The sequence below is a fragment of the Erpetoichthys calabaricus genome, chromosome 9, assembly GCF_900747795.2.
Source record: "Erpetoichthys calabaricus chromosome 9, fErpCal1.3, whole genome shotgun sequence".
Classification (NCBI taxonomy): Eukaryota; Metazoa; Chordata; class Cladistia; order Polypteriformes; family Polypteridae; genus Erpetoichthys; species Erpetoichthys calabaricus.
The window spans coordinates 11,356,898-11,372,310 of record NC_041402.2 but is presented as its reverse complement, the minus strand read 5'-3'; the positions used below and the strand labels follow the sequence as shown (position 1 = coordinate 11,372,310).

The window sequence follows — 15,413 nt, the reverse complement described above, 5'->3', positions numbered from 1 at the left end:
TGTGCACTGGTGTGTGCCCAGTCATGTTGCCATCCCCAAACTGTTCCCACAAAGTTGGGAGTCTGAAATTGTCCAAAATGGTTTTGCATGCTGAAGCATTAAGAGTTCCTTTCACTGGAACTAAGAGGCCAAGTCCCACCCCCTGAAAAACAACCCCACACCATAATCCCCCCTCCACCAAACTTTATACTTGGCACAATGCAGTCAGGTGAGTACCGCTCGTCCATCTGATTGCATGATTCGTCACTCCAGAGGACACGTCTGCACTGCTCTCGAGTCCAGTGGCGTCTGGTGGGCTTTACACCGCTGCATCTGACGGTTTGCATTGCACTTCGTGATGTCAGGCTTGGCTGCAGCTGCTTGGCCATGGAGACCCATCCCATGAAGCTCTCTCTCTACGCTGCACCGTTCTTGAGCTTTTGGTGGTCTGTAGCTATCGACTCTGCAGAAAGTTGGCGACTTCTGCACACCTCAGCATGCGCTGTCCCCGCTCTGTGATTTTATGTGGCCTACCACTTTGTGGCTGATTTGTTGTTGTTCCCAATTGTTTCCACTTTCTTCGAATACCACTAACAGCTGACCGTGGAATATTTAGTAGCGAGGAAATGTCACAAATGGACTTATTGCACAGGTGGCATCCTATCACGGTGCCACGCTTGAATTCACTGAGCTCCTCAGAGCGGCCCAGTCTGTCACAAATGTTTGAAGAAGCCAGCAGGCTGCATGCCGAGGTGCTCGAGTTTATACACCTGTGGCCACGGAAGTGATTAGGACTCCTGAATTCAATGATTTGGGGGGTCCGCATACTTTTGGCAATATCTATTCTATATATAAAATCCTAAGCCTAAAAGTGCAATGGTGAAGTTTTTATGTCATGTTTTTTGTCACACTTTAAATCGGGCTTATTTTAAAACCTACATATATACTGTATGTTTGGTATCATTCCTTTCAGAATTTATCAAACTTTAATGTGATGTTGTTAGATTTTCAGGTTCTTTTCCATTTTTAAATTATAAACTAAAACATCAAGAACTCATGTCCTGTGAGATGAGAATTTGTGCCAATTGATTTAACCAGGCCCAGGGCCGGAAGTAAAAGACAAAGAGTAGGACAGCTGCTATACAGACTTTTAAATGGTCGAATAGTCACACGAGATGCAGATCACACGGCATGGCAGCAGCAGCAAGCCAGCAGCTGCTCGAGCAAAGAGGAGATAAAAGAAAAAAACGTATTTGTTTCCCATTGTATCACCGTTTAAGGGGGGTTTTTAGAGGAGCAACGGCGTCTCCTTGTGGTGCGTTCAGCCTCCCCTCTGCATAACGAGAGGGGCAGAGACACGAATTGGCTGGCACATAGCGCAGGTCACGGGGGTTGGTAAGCAAAGCGAGCAGGGGGTGAACCCCTTAGTAGTGTATATCAAGGTAAATGAAGCCCACTCATTTTAAAAAAACAGAATAATACAATTTATTGATGAACACAAGGGTCATAGGTACACCCGCCATGATATTTTTTAACAGGGGAAAAAAATACATTTCTTCCCTTCGAAAGAAGTCCACACCCTGTCCTCTTTATTGACGTGTTTAGTTCGCATGAAAGTTTACAACCAAACTGAAACTGAAACGAAGTAACGAAACGTCCGCTGAGTCGGAACAAAACAAACGAGTGAAAAGGCCCTTAAATATAATTTCCAAAGTGTACCATAACTTAACAGGTAGTCTCAAGCCCACTTTATGAAATTCATGGTTGAGGGAGGCTGTGGCCTGTCCGAACAGCATTGGGCACAGTAACCTAATTAAAAGTTCACCCCGTTTCAAACAAGTTAAGCCTGTTCAGGCCCAGCCAGTACTTGGATGGGAGACCAATCAGGAAAAAGCTTGAGTTGCTGCTAGAAGAGGTGTTGGTGAGTCCTGCGGGGGGCGCTCACCCAGTAGTCTGAACGTGGATCCCAGTGCGGTGAATGGGGACGTTGTGCTTTTAAAATGGCACCGTCCTTCAGATGAGATGTAATGCCAAAGTCCTGCCTCTCTGTTGTCGTAAAAGAACCCTGGGCCTCCTTTGTAAATAGCAGGATAAATCCCGATGTCCTGGCCCACTATGGTCTAGTCATGCCAGCCCCCTAATCATCCCCTGTCTCTGGTTAGCTAACTATCTCTCACCCCTTCACCACCTAACAGCCGATATGTGGTGAGCGTACTGGGGCAAAAATGGCTGCCGTCGCATCATCCAGGTGGGTGCTGCCCATTTGTGGTGGTGGTTGAAGTGGCTCCACACTCACTACATAGTGAGTAAAGCACCATATAAATATAAGGAATTATTATTATTTATTATTATTATTATTAAGAGCAGAATTTAATACCCGTTGAATATCTGCAAATCCTCACCTGCTGTCTTCCTGTTTTCTCTCCCAAAGACTATTCCAGGAATCGAGCTGAAGCCATCTTGTACATTCTGGAATTACAGCCTCCGGTTAGTATAATTACTCTTATTATTAAAAACGCTAAAACAAATTGTAGGTGGGGTGGAGGGCCTGGGTGTGGGAGGACCGCAGTCACATGATTTTATTTTTTTGGTAGAAGTAATATGTCACTTGTTACCCTGACTTTCTGTTTCCAAAGCTACGCAGGCTAACATCAGGTGACGGTGAAGCCTCCATTCGCTTGGAATGAAAAGCGGAGCTGAGGACTCCGAGATGAAGAAGTTGCTTCATTTTTTGTTTTGCGGGACCCCTCCAAAAAATGAAAAATAATTGATGTTTAAGCTGAAGGCTATTACTGTATGTCTATAAAACTAATTCAAACTGTTCGTACCAACTCTTCTCTGCATCTCGTCAGGTTTTGTCAATGCCATGTAAATCATAGCCTAAGATGGCATTCGTTTATTATGTGATTGTGTTGTCATATCTCCTTATGGGGAAACAATGAGTTATCAGGTGACTTATTTCTAGTATTTGCATTATGATGTACTGTATGTCGTGGCTGGGGTTTCAATTCATGTTTGGTATCTCTGGATTTCATTTCGGATTCTTTTTGTGTTGATTATGTGCACCATTTTTTTTTTTTGAGTTATATTCTGTGTGTTTTTGTGGGTGCTGCCCTAAGAGGCGGGGCCACCTGCCAATCACCACCTGCCCTATAAATCTGAAGGGTCTCCCACTTTTCCATGGGTGCCACTAGGGGGGTGCTGTGGGAAGTGCAGAGCCCTACTTTATCCCGGGCCAGTTCTTTGGGACACCAGAAGTAATTCCGCATACTATATAAAAGAAGCCAACTGCCTCAGTTCCAGTTAGCCAGAGTCGGTGGGGAGGGGAAGGTGGACAAAGCTTGTGAGGAGGAGGAGGAGTGGATGAGGCTGAGAGAAAAGAGAAAGAAGAGAAAGTACAGAAGAGTGCAGTATATTGAGTGCTTAAGTACTTAGTACAGTGGCAGTGGTGGGAAATGCTTGCCCAAGAAGAGTTTCCCCACAATAACAACTCTTTCTACTTTTCTACTTGTGTCTGAGCCTGTTTGTGTTTGGGGAGATGGAGCGCCCCCTGTCGTCCACATTGGGTATGACAAACGAAGTTTCTTATTTCATGTGTTTTGCCTGTTATCAGGCTAAATCTTGCTGTGGGGCAATGTAGGAATTATTGCAACTCACAGACCTTCCCTAATGTCTTTGCGATGATATCTCAGTAGATTTAATTACTGACATTCCTCCATCTAAGGGTCACCAACTATGGAGTAATGCAGTTGAGTCCCTGAGGACTTTTAAAAAGTACCTGGATAAGGTCTGGGTCTAACATCATTCGCCAAAAAATCTGGTCACCTCTCATTTTTTTCATGTTCTGTGCTCTGTGTGGGTAAACCAGTGGACTGTAATCTCATTCAGGGCTGGATGGCTGCAGCTAGAAGAGACTCCGGCTATCCACAAGCCATGCTGGGAAGAAGTCACTCAAGAAAATTGATGGAAGATGGAGATTGTTTTCACTTTTTAATAATTCTGTGTTTTTATTACATTCCAGTCCAGATGAGGGGGGCAGCTGGTCTACAGAGGGCTGCTTTGTGACAAGCACTGGTCCAAATTCAACCTCATGCTTCTGCAATCACACAACAAATTTTGCGGTTCTGCTACAAATCTATGAACTTCAGGTATGAATTATTTCCCCTAATTGAAATGTTTTTTTTTCTCTCTAAATGGGGATAATATAATGGAACGTTACCATACCATTGCTAAGCCCGAGCGGAGTCAGCTCATCCCAGCAAGCAGAGGGTGCAAGGCAGGAATGATCCTCTGGACAGGGGGCCATACACACACACACACACACACACACACACTGGGACTAATTTAGTGTCACCAATCTACCTGCATGTCTTTGGACTATGGAAGGATACCCACACAGCCATGGGGAGAACATGCAAGCTCCATTTAGACAGGACCCTGGGCGTGAACCATCATCTCCATACTGTGAGGCAGCATTTATTATATAGTGCCTTTCATGTCTGTCTATCTATCTATCTATCTATCTATCTATCTATCTATTACATAGTGTATTTTGTATTTATTTATATAGCACATTTTCATACAAATGATGTAGCGCAAAGTGCATGCAAAGTGTTCAAAGTATTTGTCTACATTGTCCCATTGAATAAGCTTGTCTAGAGATCTCCCTAAGTGTGTGCATCAGATGAACTCTCAGCTATTCAGCATAAGTTATAGAAAGCTTAAGTTTGCATTTCTGGGATGTACCGATAAGGGTTAAGACAGAATTGTCTGCAACTTCACATCAGCAACATCAAGGAACTGCTTATTGACTTTCACACACCAGAGAGCATCTGTATCTGGTCAGTATTCAAGGACTGGATGTAGAGGTGGTCCACTGCTGCAAGTACTTGGGGCTCCATATCAATGACAGGTGGGAATGGTCTTGTAACACAGAGGAACTTGAGAAGAAATGGCATGGCAGACTCTTTTTCCTTAGGTGACCATGTTCCTTTAATGTGTTTAGTGACATCTTTCAGATCTTCTACAACTCTCTGATGACCAGTGTGTGGTATGCTGAGCTGGTAACATCAGTTCAAGAGAGGCCCAGCGAATCAACAAGCTAATAAAAAGCAGACTCAGTTATAGGATGCTATCTATCTATCTATCTATCTATCTATCTATCTATCTATCTATCTATCTATCTATCTATCTATCTATCTATCTATCTATCTATCTATCTATCTATTATATAGTGCCTTTCAAATCTATCTATCTATCTATTATATAGTGCCTTTCAAATCTATCTATCTATTATATAGTGCCTTTCAAATCTATCTATCTATCTATCTATTATATAGTGCCTTCCAAATCTATCTATTTATTATATAGTGCCTTTCAAATCTATCTATTATATAGTGCCTTTCAAATCTATCTATCTATCTATCTATCTATCTATCTATCTATCTATCTATCTATCTATCTATCTATCTATCTACCTATCTATCTATTATATAGTGCCTTCCAAATCTATCTATCTATCTATCTATCTATTATATAGTGCCTTCCAAATCTATCTATCTATCTATCTATCTATCTATCTATCTATCTATCTATCTATCTATCTATCTATCTATCTATTATATAGTGCCTTCCAAATCTATCTATCTATCTATCTATCTATCTATCTATCTATCTATCTATCTATCTATCTGTCTATCTATCTATTTATTATATAGTGCCTTTCAAATCTATCTATCTATTATATAGTGCCTTTCAAATCTATCTATCTATCTATCTATTATATAGTGCCTTCCAAATCTATCTATCTATCTATCATATAGTGCCTTTCAAATCTATCTATCTATTATATAGTGCCTTCCAAATCTATCTATCTATCTATCTATCTATCTATCTATCTATCTATCTATCTATCTATCTATCTATCTATTATATAGTGCCTTTCAAATCTATCTATCTATCTATTATATAGTGCCTTTCAAATCTATCTATCTATCTATTATATAGTGCCTTTCAAATCTATCTATCTATCTATCTATCTATCTATTATATAGTGCCTTCCAAATCTATCTATCTATCTATCTATCTATCTATCTATCTATCTATCTATCTATCTATCTATCTATCTATCTATCTATCTATCTATCTATTATATAGTGCCTTTCAAATCTATCTATTATATAGTGCCTTTCAAATCTATCTATCTATCTATCTATCTATCTATCTATCTATCTATCTATCTATCTATCTATCTATCTATCTATCTATCTATCTATCTATTATATAGTGCCTTCCAAATCTATCTATCTATCTATCTATCTATCTATCTATCTATCTATCTATCTATCTATCTATCTATCTATCTATCTATCTATCTATCTATCATATAGTGCCTTCCAAATCTATCTATCTATCTATCTATTATATAGTGTCTTTCAAATCTATCTATCTATCTATCTATCTATCTATCTATCTATCTATCTATCTATCTATCTATCTATCTATCTATCTATCTATCTATCTATCTATCTATCTATCTATCTATCTATCTATCATATAGTGCCTTTCCTACCTATCTATCTATCTATCTATCTATCTATCTATCTATCTATCTATCTATCTATCTATCTATCTATCTATCTATCTATCTATCTATCTATCTATCTATCTATCTATCTATCTATCATATAGTACCTTTAACAGCTAGCTAGTTATTCTTTTTATATTCAGTCAGGATGTGTTTTGGTAGATGAGGGAAAACAAATTACTCTGAAAAGATCTCAATCACACAAGAGATGAAGAGCAGATCTAAAATTGCATTCACAGGCCTGCATGAGATAAAGAACGATTCAGTGTATGTATATAAAGTGTCACATGTAGGAAACAGAAATGTTAGAGTTGAATGCACAAGAGGAGGTTTAAAACTTGAAGTCCACCTCATGAGAAGGACCCGGGAGTCAAAGTGGACTCATCACTCACTGTCTACATCAGCGCAGTGTTCTGAAGCCATTAGTAAGGTCTGTCTGTCTATAGTGCCTTTCCTATCTATGTGTCTTATAGCGCCTTTCTTTCTATCTGTCTCTGTCTGATATTCTTCCTTCTCCGTAGTTCAGTTCTTCTTCCTCTTCACTGCGCTCTCCTCAGGTCCCCCTCTCTTCAGGGTCCCAGGCACTTCTCTTCAATTCTCCACCCTCAGATTGGCACCTAGTCCTTTGCAGTTGTTTGTTTCCCATTTCTCACCTAAGCTCGCCACACATAAGAGTTAATTTAATCACAGTGATGCCTACTTTTACTTTTATGCTACTATGTTTCAGTTATTTACTAGCTTTGCATTTCTTTTTCATTTTTCTCTGGTTGTTTAATTATTTTAAATAACTACAGTGTATGCCAAATGTTGTGGAAAATTAAATCTTTAAGAAAAAAAAAAACAGAAGCCTCCATTCTAAAATTTGTTTCAGCCTTCTCTTCTTTCTCTCCTAGACAACACCTGCTGAAGACTCCATGCTACGTTTGCTCACCTTTATAGGTTGTGGGGTGTCCCTTTTTTCCCTGATATTAACGTTTATCCTCTTCATTGCTGTTGGGTGAGTCTCTGGGTCTGTTTTGGCTTACAGTTGAAGTTTCATTGTGATATGGAATAAGTAAGGATTATAAAGTCTGACGACGTTAACTAATCATTACCAGCTATTGTACTCACTATATCCACTGTAAAACTTAACATGAAAAAAGAAAAAGATTTGGGGCACCAGCCAGTGATCCCCATAAATTGCTGTCAAAATGGCAAAGGTTTGAAAATCAGCAAAATAACTGAGATGTCTTCTCAGATACGATTCCATATGTTGACTGACTCCATGTTGCTTTATAAGGCTTCTGGACCCGATGAGGCGGAACTTAATAGGACGAAAAAGAAATGATGTCACAGGTCCTCAACATCTGGAGCTTGGGATCTCCACATGAAGAAGATAAGATGTGAATAACAGAGCCCCCTCTCAGCTCGAGGTGGAATTGCAGTCAATTTACAAACCCTATTCACACATGTGGGACACCGGCCACTTTAACATCGTATGCTGCATATAAAAGCCTGCTTACTCAACTGGTCAGAAGGTTTAGAACAATTCAGTTATTCCAGGTTTTCTTCAAATATAATTAGCTGAAATGCAAAGGATGACCTAAAATGGTGAAAATGTAAGCAGTAAACTGCCAATGGTTTAAATTTAAAATTTAGGTTAGCAAAAACTGAAAAAAGGAGATTTCAGAATATTACAAACTAGAGGCTCCGCCCGTGTAGTAGTGAAACAGAACAAACTCCAAAAATCAATAAAAAAATGCAAAAAAAAATATGTAATAATTTGTATTGAGCAGAATTTCTATTGATAGCTTTCATATCCAAGGGCCTCTTGATATCCAATATTTTTGTTTTTGCTATCATGGGCTAGAATGTAGCTGTGATCTCTTTGCCAAAAATGTAAAATATTGGCAAGGTATCTCTGGCCAAGTGGAAGGTAGGTACACTCCGACGTCAAATGTCAGCACTGTATCTGATCGTGTTCAGCTCTGATGAGAGAGCATCCCCCACGTGGGGAGAAAAGCACATGGCTCTGATATCTCTACCAATCAGCAGCTACCCACTAAAACACACGTCGCTGTGATCTCTCTCTCAAAAACGTCAAACGTTACTCCTTAACAGTCTCTAGATGATAATGTCTGTTGAACAAACAGGTATCGCTAGCTAAGCGGAGGCAAGGTGCGCTCCAACACGTGGCGAGACGTAGAGCAACTCGAATGGAGGTTGGCGCGTGAGTGAGTGAGGATGGCCCCGCCCAGCTCCCCACCTCTGATGTCACGCTTCCTCCTCCCCTCGGTCCACAGCCTCTCTCTCACGGATTAGCGTGAATATATCGCACTTGCTTGCAAGCAAACTCTGATACTTAGCGTGATGAGAGAAGTCGCAAAATCAACCGGCATGTTCAAGCAAATTATAGAAAAGAAAAAGATCTAAACCCGTTAAGTAGTTTTCTTGTTCGCTAGCTTAGTGGATGTAAGGTACACCCTGAGGCTGGCGTGTGAATGAGGAGAGCCCCACCCACTTCCACTTCCCCTCAGCCCGCTGCCTATTTCTCAGATTCGTGTGAATAAATCAATGCCGAAAGTAAACTATGATACTTAGTGTGATGAGAGAATTTGCAAAATCAACCGGAATGTTCAAGCAAATTATAGAAAAAAACCCGATCTAAATCTGTTAAGTAATTCTCTCGTGAAAAGCGGACAGACATACAAACAATTGACTTTATATTTAGAGAGAGGGGTCTTCTTCAGGGAACAACTAATAGGTTACAACCAATAGATGTTCTGCAGCAATTCCAGTAAATGAAGCCTTTCAAGTGGAAACAAACAATTTGCACAAGTGTCCTGACTTCTGTTGATTACTTTAAAAAGTCTCTGTGTCTCTTAAAGCAGAGTTGGAACAGACTGTGTGACTACACCCTATGAAGTGCCACTTGGACAATATTCCAGTGAAAATGGCAATTAACACATGAAATGAGATAGATAGATAGATAGATAGATAGATAGATAGATAGATAGATAGATAGATAGATAGATAGATAGATAGATAGATAGATAGATAGATAGATAGATAGATAGATAGATAGATAGATAGATAGATAGATAGATAGATAGATAGATAGATAGATACTTTATTCATCCCCAAGGGTAAATTCACATACTCCAGCAGCAGCATACTGATAAAAAACAATATTAAATTAAAGAGTGATAACAATGCATAACAGTCAATAACTTTATATAATGTTAACGTTTACCTCCCCGGGTGGAATTGAAGAGGCGCATAGTGTGGCAGAGGAACGATCTCCTCAGTCTGTCAGTGGAGCAGGACGGTGACAGCAGTCAGTCGCTGAAGCTGCTCCTCTGTCTGGAGATGATCCTGTTCAGTGGATGCAGTGGATTCTCAATGATTGACAGGAGTCTGCTCAGCGCCCGTTGCTCTGCCACAGATGTCAAACTGTCCAGCTCCATGCCTACAATAGAGCCTGCCTTCCTCACCAGTTTGTCCAGGCGTGAGGCGTGTTTCCTCTTAATGCTGCCTCCCCAGCACACCACCGCGTAAAAGAGGGCGCTCGCCACAACCGTCTGATAGAACATCTGCAGCATCTTATTGCAGATGTTGAAGGACGCCAGCCTTCTAAGGAAGTATAGTCGGCTCTGTCCTCTCTTGCACAGAGCATCAGTATTGGCAGTCCAGTCTAATTTATCATCCAGCTGCACTCCCAGGTATTTATAGGTCTGTACCCTCTGCACACAGTCACCTCTGATAATCACGGGGTCCGTAAGGGTCCTGGTCCTCCTAAAATCCACCACCAGCTCCTTGGTTTTGCTGGTGTTCAAGTGTAGATGGTTTGAGTCGCACCATTTAACAAAGTCCTTGATTAGGTTCCTATACTCCTCCTCCTGCCCACTCCTGATGCAGCCCACAATAGCAGTGTCATCAGCAAACTTTTGCACGTGGCAGGACTCCGAGTCTGATGTATATAGGCTGAACAGGACCAGAGAAAGCACAGTCCTCTGTGGCGCTCCTGTGCTGCTGACCACAATGTCAGACTTGCAGTTCCTGAGACGCACATACTGAGGTCTGTCTGTAATATAGTCCACGATCCATGCCACCAGGTATGAATCTACTCCCATCTCTGTCAGCTTGTCCCTAAGGAGTAGAGATTGGATGGTGTTGAAGGCGCTAGAGAAGTCCAGAAACATTATTCTTAGTGCACCACTGCCTCTGTCCAAGGTGGAGAGGGATTGTGCAACTCATAATCTGGGGTCAGCAAAACCCTGATAAGGAGGTTACAGTTGGTCTAGAATATTGCTGCCCGTTTTTTGGTCGGGGCAAATAAGTTTGATTCTGTTTCCCCAATTTTACACTGGCTGCTTGTTAGTTTCAGAATTAATTTTAAAACTTTGCTGCTGTTTTTTAAATTAATACATGGGCGTGCTCCGAACTGTTTATCTGAATTGTGTCTTGCACACCAGCCGCCCAGAGAACTTTGATCTACCAGTCAGTTGTCTTCTGTTGTCCACCCCCATACTAAGTGCAAAACTAAGGGAGACAGGGCTATTGCAGCAGCTGCACCTCATCTGTGGAACTCTTTAGCTCTTTACATTAAGGAGTCACCTTCAATTGAACTGTTTGTAATGAGATTGAAGACGCATTTCTGTTCTCTAGCTTTCTAGTGATACTGATGGTTCCTTCCTCATACAACAGCACCATCCCCATGTGGATTTGTGTTCTTGGCACTGGGGTCAGCATTTGTAATATTGTCAGAAACAGAAGAAACAGACAGTGGGCTGCAACCCGCCTTTTCCCGGCAACTTTGATACCTGACCACTTTTTCTGAATTTCTGAACTTGAATGTCCGAGTGTCTCCACCATGCCATATTGCTCTATTGGTTTGCTTAACCTTTTGTTGCTTAAACCACTGCTTAAGCCACAGGTGTCGAACTCCAGTCCTGGAGGGCTGCAGTGGCTGCAGGTTTTCATTCTAACCATTGTCCCAGATGGATGGGGACCCTACCCAGCCGGGACGCCTGGATGGTCCCCGTGACAATACCTCCCCTGGGCCAGGAGGGGGCAGCCGCCCTGGTCTGCTTATGGGCCACTGGACTGGAGCTGGGACACTCATCCCTACCGGAGGACGTGGCCACTGCCCGGGGGCTCCCAGACAGCTGTGAAGTCCTGGATGGCAGCACTTCCGCCACACCAGGAAGTGCTGCCGGAAGAATTCCCAGGGGCACCAGGAATGCTTCGGGGGCTCTCTTGACACTTCTGCCACACCAGGAAGTGTCGTCAGGGGGAGCACCTGGAGCTCATCCAGGTCGGTATATAAGGGACTAGAAGCCAGAGTCAGGTGGAAGGAGGACAAAGCTGTGGAGGAGTGGTGGTGAAAGAGAAAGAGAAGGACTGAGTACTAGTGCTGGAGGCACTGTGTTGTATGCAGGTTATTGAGGAAAATAAACATATGTGTTTAGGACATAAGGTGTCTGTCTGTCTGTGCCCGGGGCCTGGTCTTCTACACCATCTTCTTCATTAGTGACCAGTTTTTGCTGCTGATTATCTTCTTTTGTTTTATTTGACGTGACTCAGGCCCCACGGTAGTTTCTTTTTTCTTAATTAGCAGCCAAAAAATAATGAGACACAAAACAAGCCGTCACATGACCAGCTCACCACAGCATCTGAAAATAAAGAAAGGTGATGGTCTCAGTAAGGTTGATCTCTCAGGTCACCAAAACATTTTGACACTGTTCTTAGAGAAAACAGAAAAATCAACAGTTCTTGAAATGTCTGCTGTCACAGAATCAGAGCAGCAATGAGCCATGGAATTAAATAACAAGTTTAATTAACAGCAAGACTCGGCTTCTCTTTAAGAGATTGGTTGGAGTGAAATTGGTTTGAGTTTGACATTCCAGTTTAGTTGATCATCTGTCAGCTCATTTCACATATCATTTCTGTTTGGCTGCCATTTAGTGAAGAAACAAATCAATTCAGAAGACTGAATCCTTTAGAACAGGGTAATAAAATGAAGGAAAAAGGAGTTAATTAGAAGTGAAAACTGGTGACTGATTAGGAAAAGGGTTAGAATGAAAACCTGTGTGTCGCACCAGGCCCAGAGTTTGACATCCCTGGCTTAAGCCAACAAATAGTGTGTTTTTCCTTGCCCCCTCTTTGCAAAATCGCTGAAATTCTTCTTTTTTCCATGCACTTTTGCCATCGTCTTTTAACAGAACACTGAATGGAAGGGGCTTTATATAATGATTTGAATATTCAAATATGCAAAATTCTGGGAGGAGTTGGGGTGGGGCTGTAGGCACATGCATTAAATTTCACATTCATTGGGATTTATTAAAGGGAAATGCAGGAAAATTGGCGTGCGCACAGTTTTATGCATCTGCATTTTTGTTGCACGTACCTACGCACATTTCCACTTTTGCCCCGTCACAAATGATTTGACAAAAGAGACAAAAAGCAAAGGTTTTGGGCAGCCACCCGTATATTATTTCCTGGCTGCAAATGGAGAAAATAATCACAAAAGATGTGAATACGTTGGAGTCCAGTATCGAACTGCCTTGCTGGCAAAAAAGATGGTGGTTTTAAGGCAGACCGGAGGAAGTGATGTCATCTCTGGGGCCAGAACTGGAAGTGATGTTGCTAACCCCGTGACTGGAAGTGATGTCATCTGGGCCAGGCCGAATTTCCAGTAACTGGTCTGCAGAGGAGTGAGAGAAAGAGTTAGTGCACTCTGCCACCCCCTGGTGTGGCATGGAATTACTCTCATTCAGGCCCTTTAGCTGCCTCCTGTGCGCACGTGTGTGACATCCCGTAACCCGTGTTTTAGTGTGAGTTCTATGCACGGCTTTATGCATGAGGCCCCTGGATTTTTTTGTGCGTACACACATTTCCACTTTTGTCTGTACACCGTGTTTTAGTGTGAGTTCTACACATATATTAACATGCCAAGAGATAGGACTGTTGTAACTCAGTTATGAAACCTGTGGTGGACGGCCGGCTGCTCAACCCGGCCAGGACGCCCAAACAGAAGAAGGATGGGGGAAGGCAGCTACTGTAAGACACTGTCTCCCCCAAAACACCAGATGGCGAGTTCTTTGCAGCATAGCGGTGCCCCAGATTCCCGCAGAGCATCATGGCATTTGTAGTTCGGCATTGCAGCCCAGCTGGGTACTGTAGATGCCACCAGGAGACACTGCAGGAAGATCTGGGGAGTTATATTTCCCATTTATTCCCAAGTCACGAAGTCAGAAGCCCCAAAGTACTTCCGAGCTGAAGAAAAACCTCAAGTCCTTTATCTGACCTGGAAGTACTGGCAAGTAACAGGAATGGAAGAATGGAAGCACTTCCGGGTCAAGGACTATATAACGGACTACTGAAGACCCAGCAAGTGAACCGGAGTTGGGAGGTAGTAGGACAAAGCTTGCTGGGAGGAGTGGAGGAGAATTGCATCGATTTATTGCTTCTTTATTTGTGTATGGCGGCTGTAGTACTTAAAGGACACTTTGAAGAAGAAAAAATAAGTAAAAGATCTTCTTTGTGCTTTTACCCTGTGTCTGCGTATCTGTCTGTTGGGTTCACGGGGCGACAGCGCCCTCAAGCGTTCTTACAAGCCATACAACAGTTAATTAATGTCATTCTTGGTCATAAACTGTATTTAAATTTTGAAATGTGTAAACCTGTTCCTTTTATCTTTTTAGTGTACCAACGTCAGACAGGACCACCGTTCACAAGAATCTGATTGTAGCTCTGGCGACGGCAGAAATTCTTCTCATGTTCAGTGATCTGGCCAGCAAAAACAAGGTACAGAGCCCCCTCGTCTTCAGTTTTCAAAGTGATTTTACCCTAAATATAAGGTGCAGTATATGAATGAGGGTCAGGATGAGGGTCCGGGGAGTTGGCATAGAGAATAACATCTCAGGCAATGACTTCAGGATGTCCATTCAGCAGTGCTTTGCTTTTATAGCTTTCATCAAAAGGGGTCCGTGACTCAAAAAAGGTTAAGAATCACCAGTCTAGAGTTTCTTCACAGTTTCTTGAGGATGGTCTAGAACAGTGATCCCCAACCTTTTTGACAGCAAGGACCACTTTACTAGAAGCAAATTTTTCCAGGGACCGGGTGGGGGTTTGGGGTCGGGATTCTGAGGATTCAGAGCAGGTTCGTAGGGCAGTTTTATACACAATTTACATTACATTTCTATTAAGTTATTAAGCAGTTCGCATACGTTTGCAACCCGAGATTTTTCTTCTTTTTTTGCATATAACAAAGACATGTCCATTGCATTTGTCATTCCAACAAATTGCACATCACAAACATTAACACTGTTATCGTTTTTTCGTGTCTACCATTTCTATAGGAGGGTAACAATGAGTTAAATTCCAATGGATGTTTTTCAGATGTTGACAAGCAATAAGCAAAAGGTATCACTGCAAACCACAGACAACAAAAACAGCAAAAAAAAAAACAGTACGAGGAAAGTTCGAAGAAAGAATTTCTTTTTTTTACAATGTTTCTGTTTGGGGATCGTTGTGCAAATGTGCACATCTGAGCTGCAACCACAGATCTAACTGCTCTGTGGATGATTAATTCAAGCATTTCAAAGTCACTTCGTTGTAATGAAAGTGTAAATATAAATCTGCCGAATGTACTTCGTAGTAACGAGATTTCTATAGACTCGTGTCATATGAGGAAACTGTCGGGACCATCAAAATACAGTACTTTGTTGTACTACTCTCTCACCTCTCTCTGCGCCTCTGCAAAGCCCCTTTCGCCAAGCGTTCTGAAAAGTCTTAGTGAGTCCCCGTTGCCGGCAGTTCTCTCGCGGCCTGGCTGTCAGATGGCTGCAGCCCGGTAGTGGGCCGC

The 15,413-nt window shown here is 42.0% G+C and overlaps 1 protein-coding gene across 1 annotated transcript in view; it reads left to right on the top strand.

The window, feature by feature from the left end:
• The window catches only part of adgrd2 (adhesion G protein-coupled receptor D2), a 324,978-nt gene that overhangs the window by 109,390 nt on the left and 200,175 nt on the right, over positions 1-15,413 (top strand). The window contains exons 9-12 of the mRNA XM_051931976.1: positions 2,411-2,466; positions 4,001-4,127; positions 7,459-7,562; positions 14,251-14,353. Coding sequence (XP_051787936.1) covers positions 2,411-2,466; positions 4,001-4,127; positions 7,459-7,562; positions 14,251-14,353 — 390 coding nt within the window. The remainder of the gene's footprint in view (positions 1-2,410; positions 2,467-4,000; positions 4,128-7,458; positions 7,563-14,250; positions 14,354-15,413) is intronic.